The 9,899-nt window shown below is 36.2% G+C and overlaps 1 protein-coding gene across 2 annotated transcripts in view; it reads left to right on the forward strand.

Moving 5' to 3' along the window:
- LOC137623822 (heme-binding protein 2-like) overlaps window positions 1-9,899 on the forward strand; it is a 95,599-nt gene that overhangs the window by 25,749 nt on the left and 59,951 nt on the right. For both annotated transcript variants that reach the window (XM_068354633.1, XM_068354634.1), the window contains exon 2: window positions 422-550. In XM_068354633.1, coding sequence (XP_068210734.1) covers window positions 470-550 — 81 coding nt within the window. In that variant the 5' untranslated portion in view covers window positions 422-469. The remainder of the gene's footprint in view (window positions 1-421; window positions 551-9,899) is intronic.

Raw genomic sequence — 9,899 nt, forward strand, 5'->3', positions numbered from 1 at the left:
AATGAGCCGTAACGAGAGAGAAGGATCCAATGTAGTACTGTCTGGCCAGTCAAGGATTCAATGACTCTGTAGAGTCTAGCGGGGTCTCAACGGGTGGTTGATGTCTTTGCCGACCTATCAACTATGTTTTCTTATTTTCATTTCTCATTGGGCTATTTTCTTGGAATTCTTTGGCTTATAGCATCTTGTTTTTCCAACGAGGGTTGCGGCTTAGCAGGTGATACTAATGATTATTTATTTTTTGAACTTTTAACACGCTTTATAGTGTTCCCAGTCTATAAACTAATGCCACTAAAGTCACTCTTCTATCTCTTGTTTATCATTTTTTATTTCATTTATCTGGACAAACCTTACAAAGAGTAATCAAGTACTTATAACAGTTGAATTTCCGTAAAGTTACTGACAATGCAATTCCTTGCAGAAACCTCGGCCACTTTTGAGTGACGGACGCACGCACGGATAAGCAACAATGGCGCTTATGAAGAACCTAAGTGTAATATTGGTAGTACTGTTAGCACTAGCTCTCAGTCCCGTCAACCCAGCTAGTTTGGTAAGTATAGTTTTATTAGTTTTAATTCTCTTTCGTTTATCGTCAATAAGAAACTGATTAGGAAGAGAATTTGCAAGTTGGGAGAGACCTATAGGCTACCACCCCCCCCCCTCTCTCTCTCTCTCTCTCTCTCTCTCTCTCTCTCTCTCTCTCTCTCTCTCTCTCTCTCTCTCTCTCTCTCTCTCTCTCTCTTAATCTATGAGGGATGAAAAGGTTTCAATCCTCTAGGCCTAGTGCTTTCTGCTTTTTCTTTGTTTCTGCTTCCCATTTCTTCCATCTTTCTGTCCTACCAATTACTTCGCAATGCAACTGTGCATGTTTAGGTCGAATGGACTCCCCGGTCCCAGTTCTTATGTCCCTAATGATTTATTATTATTATTATTATTATTATTATTATTATTATTATTATTATTATTATTACTTGTTAAGCTACAACCCTAGTTGAAAAAGCAGAATGCTATTAGCCTGAGGGCTCTAACAGGGAAATAGCCCAGTGAGGAAAGGGAATAAGGAAACTACAATAGAAGTAATAAACAAAAATAAAATATTTTAAGAACAGCAACTATCAAAATGATATATATGAACTATAAAATCTTCCAATAAAACAAGAGGAAGAGAATTAAGATAGAATAGTGTGCCCGAGTGTACCTTCAAGCAAGCGAACTCTACCCCAAGACAGTGGAAGACTATGGTACAGATGCTATGGCACTACCTAAGACTAGAGAACAATGGTTTGATTTTGGTGTGTCCTTCCTGAAGAGGAAAGTAACCACTGAATAATTACATTACAGTAGTTAACCACTTGAGTGAAGAAGAATATTTTGGTAATCTCAGTGTTGTCAGGTGTATTATTATTATTATTATCATCATTATTATTATTATTACTAGCCAAGCTACAACCCCAGTTGGAAAAGCAAGATGCTATAAGCCCAAGGGGTCCAATAGGGAAAAATAGCCCAGTGAGGAAAGGAAATAAGGAAATTAATAAATGATGAGAACAAGTTAACAATAAATCATTCTAAAACAGTAAAACGTCAAAAACAGATATGTCATATATAAACTATAAAAAGACTCATGTCAGCCTGGTCAACATAAAAACTTTTGCTCCAACTTTAAACTTGAAGTTCTACTGATTGAACTACCCGATTAGGGAGATCATTCCACAACTAGGTAACAGCTGGAATAAAACTTCTAGAATACTGTGTAGTATTGAGCCTCATGATGGAGAAGGCCTGGCTATTAGAATTAACTGCCTGCCTAGTATTACGAACAGGATAGAATTGTCCAGGGAGATCTGAATGTAAAGGATGGTCAGAGTTGTGAAAAATCTTATGCAACATACATAATGAACTAATTGAACGACAGTGCCAGAGATTAATATCTAGATCAGGAATAAGAAATTTAATAGACCGTAAGTTTCTGTCCAACAAATTAAGATGAGAATCAGCAGCTGAACACCAGGCAGGAGAACAATACTCAAAACAAGGTAAATTGAAAGAATTAAAACACTTCTTGAGAATAGATTGATCACCGAAAATCTTAAAAGACTTTCTCAATAAGCCAATTTTATGTGCAATTGAAGAAGACACAGACCTAATGTGTTTCTCAAAAGTAAATTTGCTGTCGAGAATCACACCTAAAATTTTAAGTCATACAAATTTAAAGAAACATTATCAATACTGAGATCCGGATGTCGAGGAGCCACCGTCCTTGACCTACTTATAATCATACTTTGAGTTTTGTTAGGATTCAACTTCTTACCCCATAATTAGCACCATGCACTAATTTTAGCTAAATCTCTATTAAGGGATTAACCAACCACAGATCTATATTCAGGGGATGGAATTGATGCAAAGAGAGTAGCATCATCTGTGTTGCACGTTTTCTAGGACAAACCACATGTCATGTGTATATAGTATGAAAAGTATTTTGCCAAGAACACTACCCTGTGGAACACCGGATATCACATTCCTATACTCACTATGGTGCCCATCAACAACTACTCTTTGAGATCTATTACTTAAAAAATCAATAATAATGCTAAGAAACGACCCACCCACTCCCAACTGTTTCAGTTTGAAAACAAGGGCCTCATGATAATTACCTTCAGCAAACCTGTTAAGACTTGAGCTACCACAAACACATTTACATAGAGGACAGAAGAGAATCTGTAAAGAATAGACCAGACTATTCCGTGTATGTGTAGGCAAAGGGAAAATGAACCGTAACGAGAGAGAGGGATCCAATGTAGTACTGTCTGGCCAGTCAAAGGACCCCATACAGGCCGATTCATACGACCCGTTTTCTTTCCGACAGGCTGGCCAGTGGCTAACCGCCGTCGAAATGTTGTACACCCAGCAAAAAAAAAAAAGAAAAGAAAAGAAAACAGTGTCGCCTGGCCAGACCTGACTTGGAGAGATCATGCCCCTCTTGCCCTGAAAGGTGGCCGACGTTAAACAACCGAGACATCTTTAGGGGATGGTTCGAATGTGAGGAGGAGGGAAATTACCGATATCACTCAAAGAAATGCGATGAAGAGAGAGAACTTTTTAATTCTTTTAAGAAATCCAATCTAATATTATTTCGAAACTAATTCATAAAAAAATATTTTATCATAACTTTTTATTTGAATTTTCGTATCTTATTTATATATAAAATTTTCTTGAATAATATTGGAACCGACTATTCATATTGATATTCATAACATGGAAATATCCTTCGTTTGCATTTTCCAAAGCGATCCCCCCCCCCCCCCTTCTCTCTCTCTCTCTCTCTCTCTCTCTCTCTCTCTCTCTCTCTCTCTCTCTGTTCCACATACATACACATTGTAGCCTAACGTATTATATGTAGGGGCTAATAATGTATCGTTTCAAATAGCACCTATTGGGTCACTAATCATTAATAAGAGGTCGTTGTTCAAAATTCCGAAGGTAATGAGGTTTAAAGGTTTAGCTGTTGATTTCAGTGTTTTCCTTTGATTTCGATCATGGGCCACGTAGCTCGGTGTGGTTGGGGTCACCTTTTGTCTTAGAGAAAATAGTGTTATTTGATATATTAATTATATTAATCTAAGGTTGGATATTTAAAATGCATCATCAGTTAACATAATTTATATTGTTTCAGAAGTGATTGGTGAAAATAAAATATGTAAAATGATAAACAATGAAAGTGTTCAATGGTGCATCATTATAGTGAGGTTGTGGTATAAAGGATGTAGGGTATAAAAAATTAAACTATCAACTCATTGTTTACTCAAATTATCTGATTCAGCGTCAATAACCCTAGATGTCAGGATGACAAAAACTCCTAATCAATCGATCAAATTATCGGGGCAAGTCGCCCAATTCCAAGCTAACCCCCTTCCCTGGTAACGATTGCTCAATGCTCAAAGGTGCGAGTCTAGCTGGCTTCACCCTTCCCAAGGCAAAATTAAATATTTCCTTAACATTGAGTATTCGTATTATTACGATTTTATTTATCGTTTCATGTCCTGATGTCGAATACCTTAAAAGTGTTCTCCCGGTAAGTTCTTCAAGAAATCCATTACACTCGATATTTGTTCAATCAGTCTTTCGCATATTTACTTCGTTATTTATAGTTTTGATATAATTTTAAACACCTGGAAAGCAAACTATGAAATATTGTCATCTTAGTATTTTGTTTTTCGTTGGCTAAAAAACTTCCACAAGAAAGATCTCATCATAACTGTAAGACCTTTAAACTTCAAACATGTGGGGATGGGGAGTAGAAGGATATAAGCAGGTGGGGGTTAAAGATGATGGTGGAGAGGTGGCAATTGGGTGATTTTAATGTATGGCTTGACGAGGTTTGCTTATTAACATTTATGAAGTAATGATGATGATGGTAATATATACCCCTATTGATAACATTTAATATCAGTGATTCGAACTCGCAATGAAAACGGGCATATATCGTTCTAACATTGTTTTTAGGTGGTCACTGAACATCTTTGGAACATGGGATCTTCACCCAAAAGAAATATAAATCCAACACCAGCTTGCAAAGTAGTAAGCAGTCTTGTGTGATCCTTGGTTACATCCAATTAACATGAAATATTGGATACATGAGCATTTAGAGTCTTATGTTCCTATCTAACTTATTCTTGAACGAGAGAGAGAGAGAGAGAGAGAGAGAGAAGAGAGAGAGAGAGAGCGCATCTGCTAGAACAATGCAAACACAGGATCTATCATTCCGACCTATATTAATTACAATAGTCAGTTCCCACAATATTTGAGGATTTTTCATATAAGAATGTAATAAGGAATTCAAATATATCGGTGTGATTATATTTATCGATAACTATTCGCGAAAACGATTGCCTTTCTTAAAAGAATAAGAGATAAGACCTCTCTATATCTTTCATGTATATAATATATATATATATATATATATATATATATATATATATATATATATATATATATATATATATATACAAGTTTATTACAGGTCTACCGTACATATTCCTGTCGAATTCAGGAATCTGTTCTTGGACTTGAAAACAACCCTTCTCCACTATGATAGCTGATTAGTGAGTTTGCAACACGTGTCTTATTTATAGCATTAGGGGCTTTTTTCACCTCTTCTTTTAGGAGCCTTATATATAGCATTAGGAGCTTTTTTACCTTGATTTTGAGGTGCATTACTTGTAGCATTAGAGGCTCTTTGACCTCTCTTTTAGGTGCCTTATTTATAGCATTAGCGGGTTTTTACCTCGATTTTCAGGTGCATTACTTGTAGCATTAGAGACTGTTTGACCTCTATTTTCAGGTGCCTTATTTATAGCGTTAGGGGCTTTTTGACCTCGATTTTGAAGTGGATTACTTGTAGCATTAGAGGCTCTTTGACCTCTATTTTTAGGTGCCCTATTTATAGCATTAGGGGCTTTTTTACCTCGATTTTGAGGTGGATTACTTGTAGCATTAGAGGCTCTTTGACCTCTCTTTTTAGGTGCCTTATTTATAGCGTTAGGGGCTTTTTGACCTCGATTTTGAAGTGGATTACTTGTAGCATTAGAGGCTCTTTGACCTCTATTTTTAGGTGCCCTATTTATAGCATTAGGAGCTTTTTTACCTTGATTTTGAGGTGCATTACTTGTAGCATTAGAGGCTCTTTGACCTCTCTTTTTAGGTGCCTTATTTATAGCATTAGCGGGTTTTTACCTCGATTTTCAGGTGCATTACTTGTAGCATTAGAGACTGTTTGACCTCTATTTTCAGGTGCCTTATTTATAGCGTTAGGGGCTTTTTGACCTCGATTTTGAAGTGGATTACTTGTAGCATTAGAGGCTCTTTGACCTCTATTTTTAGGTGCCCTATTTATAGCATTAGGGGCTTTTTTACCTCGATTTTGAGGTGGATTACTTGTAGCATTAGAGGCTCTTTGACCTCTCTTTTTAGGTGCCTTATTTATAGCGTTAGGGGCTTTTTGACCTCGATTTTGAAGTGGATTACTTGTAGCATTAGAGGCTCTTTGACCTCTATTTTTAGGTGCCCTATTTATAGCATTAGGAGCTTTTTTACCTTGATTTTGAGGTGCATTACTTGTAGCATTAGAGGCTCTTTGACCTCTCTTTTTAGGTGCCTTATTTATAGCATTAGCGGGTTTTTACCTCGATTTTCAGGTGCATTACTTGTAGCATTAGAGACTGTTTGACCTCTATTTTCAGGTGCCTTATTTATAGCGTTAGGGGCTTTTTGACCTCGATTTTGAAGTGGATTACTTGTAGCATTAGAGGCTCTTTGACCTCTATTTTTAGGTGCCCTATTTATAGCATTAGGGGCTTTTTTACCTCGATTTTGAGGTGGATTACTTGTAGCATTAGAGGCTCTTTGACCTCTATTTTTAGGTGCGTTATTTAAGCATTAGAGGCTCTTTGACCTCTATTTTCAGGTGCCTTATTTATAGCATTAGTGGCTTTTTTACCTCGATTTTGAGGTCCATTACTTGTAGCATTAGAGGCTCTTTTATCTCTATTTTAGGTGCCTTATTTATGGCATTAGAGCCTTTTTACCTCTATTTTTATGAGCCTTATTTCTAGCATTAAGGTTTTTTAACCTCTATTTTCAGGTGCCTTATTTCTAGCATTAAGGGGTATTTTACCTCTATATAGAGGTGCCTTATTTCTCGTATTAGGGGCTTTTTTTTACCTATATTTCAAGGTGACTTACCTCTAGCATTAAAGGCTATTTTACGTCTTCGTAAAATAGTTGCTGTTCTCTTCTGTCTGTTCTAGTTTTTAAAGTTCTTTAGTCTTTCAGTTTCCTTTGATATTTTTATCTTCCAGTTTCCTTAGTTCGTCAATTTCCTTCGAGATTTCGTTGTATTCTTTCCTAGTTCGTCAGTTTCCTTCTAGATTTCAAGAGAGATTTCAGTGCCGTGTGTGCTCAGTTCGTCAGATTCCTCAGAGAAATCGATGGCAACTATGTCTTTGTCCATCAGGGCGATGGGTAAAGACAGGAATGCAATAAATTTTCTCCGCATACGTCATCACACTAAAGTAAACGACGAGCAACACAATATATTTACCAATACGATCTGGATATGACCTTTCTTCAATGTCGAATTTTGGGACTATCCTGTTGAAGAACCACATGTCACTCACCGTTTAATTGAACCATTCTGTCTCCGTCCTTATTTCCTTAGTTCCAATAGTTTCCAATTATAGGACATCGTTGCAAAAGCCCAAGCAAAGGATCATTCAAGTCACGTACATTATGTTCTTCAAAGCTCGCCAACTTCTGCAGCAACCACCAAAACCAGATGTAGATGAAGGTGTTCCGAAGAGCCTCCTGTTGATCCTGTAGTTGTAATACACAATTCTCACAGTCAGCTCCCTGTTCCAAAAATAGCCATTAACAATGTTCACTGCGTTGCATCCTTAGTTTGAAAAAAGAAATCAAGTCTTCAGAAGTCATTTGAAGCTCCGGCCGGAGCCTTTCAGAACTTCTCTGGGAAGATTCTGTTCTGGAGTCATTCAGAACTCCATGCTAAATCTACGGCTATGTCTTCTGAAGCCTTTTGAAGATCCCGGAAAATTTTCTTCAGGTGGCATTTAGGAAGCTCCAGGAAGAATCTGTTCTGGAGTCATTCAGAACTGCATCCTAACTCTACGGCTATTTCTTCTGAAGGCATTTGGAGATCCGGGAAAGTTTTCATCCTAAGCCGTCCAGAGAATCTGTTGTAGGGTCATTCAGAACTCCATGCTAAGTCTATGGCCATTTCTTCTGAAGCTATTCCGAGATCCGTGAAGATTTTCGTCTGAAGCCGTTTAGGAATCTTGAAAAAAAAAACTCTTTCCTTTCAATAAACCCTAGTAACTCATCATCATCATCATCATCATCATCATCATCATCATCATCATAATAATAATAATAATGATAATAATAATAATAATAATAATAATAATAATAATAATAATAATAATAATAATAATAATAATAAACTGCATGATTTGATTTATGGATTTGAGTCTGAACGTTCTGAAGTTGTTCATCACTCGGATTTGCAATTTGAAGGAAAAGTTAAGACTGAATAGGAAGATGAAAAGATAATTAATTCTATAATTTTTTACTTTCATTATTAAGTAACGCCTGAAGCGCACTTGGAGATCGAATCGGGCGAAGGGTAATTGACGTTTTCAGCAAACCGCATTGAAATAACCGGAGGCTCCGACTTATTTTTTCAGGTTTTAGATTTAAAACAACCCATTTGGTACGAATCGATATCAGAGCCGTTCGAAACACAGAGAATACGTTTCGAAAAAACGCATTTGACAAGTACTTTTCTGAAGAATTTATATTAGATCATCAATGATGATGTTAATATTCACATGATTTTTCCAATGGAATTATTACTTTCTAGATTTTTTTCGAAGGCGATGGATATTCCTATGGGTATATGTTATGTTTTTACTATGGTTTATATATTCACACACACACACACACACACACACACACACACACACATATATATATATATATATATATATGTGTGTGTGTGTGTGTGTGTGTGTGTGTGCGCGCCATCGGCCATGGCTGTTCCACTATAGAACAAAGACCCCAGACATGCCACTTTATAAGTTCGTCTTCTCTTCCTTCCCTTGCTTCTTTTACAATCTCTAGGGACACATTCTACAATTCTTAATGTCCATCTATTGTCTGACATTCTCATTATATGTCCTGCCCATGTCCATTCCTTTTTTTCACATGTTAGAATATCTTATAGTGTAGTTTGCTCTCGTATCCATGTTGCTCTATTTATGTCTCTTATTGTTGTTATTATCATCATTCCTCCCATAGCTCTTTAAAGTTATAATCAGCTTATGTTGTAAGGCCTTTAGTAAGGCTCCAATTTTCTAATGCTTAAGTTAATACTGTTAGAACCATCTAATTACTACTTTCCTTTTTAGAAAAAGAGACATTATATATATATATATATATATATTATATATATATATATACACACACATATATATATATGTGTGTGTGTGTGTATACATACACACACACACGCATACATGAATACATATATAATTGATATACAACGTCTCATCGGCGTCCAAAATCGAAGACAGCTTTTCCTCGGACAGATCGTCCTGCAGATAGTTTTCAGGATAACAACAGAGATACATTTACTTTTCTCCATTTATTGTTTGGTACCGACACGTGTTTCGGATCACTTCGCGACCCTTCTTCAGGACTACATTAACTTTAGGAACTCCACTTTAATGTAAAGGTTATGGTGGTAAAAATTTGATCAAATTTTCACCTTTATAACCTTTGCATTAAAGTGTTGTCTGTCCTAAGTACACCCAGCAACAAAACCGGTGTCGCGTCGCCAGACCCGACTTAGATGCATCTTGCCATTCTTGCACTGAAAGGTGGCCCGACGTTTAAACAACCAAGACATCGTTAGGATGGTTCAAATGTGATGAGGATAGAAATTACCGATATCAGTCAAAGAAGTGCGAGGATTAATGATATATATATATATATATATATATATATATATATATATATGTATATAGGAAAGAGATAGAGAGGTCTTATCTCTTATTCTTTTAAGAAATTCAATCGTTTTTTAGAATAGTTATCGAAAAATATAATCACACCACCGATATATTTGAATACCTTATTACATTTTCATATGGAACATCCTTAAATATTGTGGGAATTGACTCTCGAGTTCAAGAATAAGTTAGATAAGATCATAAGAACTCTAAATGCTTATGTATCCAATATTTCATGTTAATTGGATGTAACCAAGGATCACACAAGACCGCTAACTACTTTGCAAGCTGGTGTTGAATTTGTATTTCTTTTGGGTG

The sequence above is a fragment of the Palaemon carinicauda genome, chromosome 30, assembly GCF_036898095.1.
Source record: "Palaemon carinicauda isolate YSFRI2023 chromosome 30, ASM3689809v2, whole genome shotgun sequence".
Taxonomy (NCBI): Eukaryota; Metazoa; Arthropoda; class Malacostraca; order Decapoda; family Palaemonidae; genus Palaemon; species Palaemon carinicauda.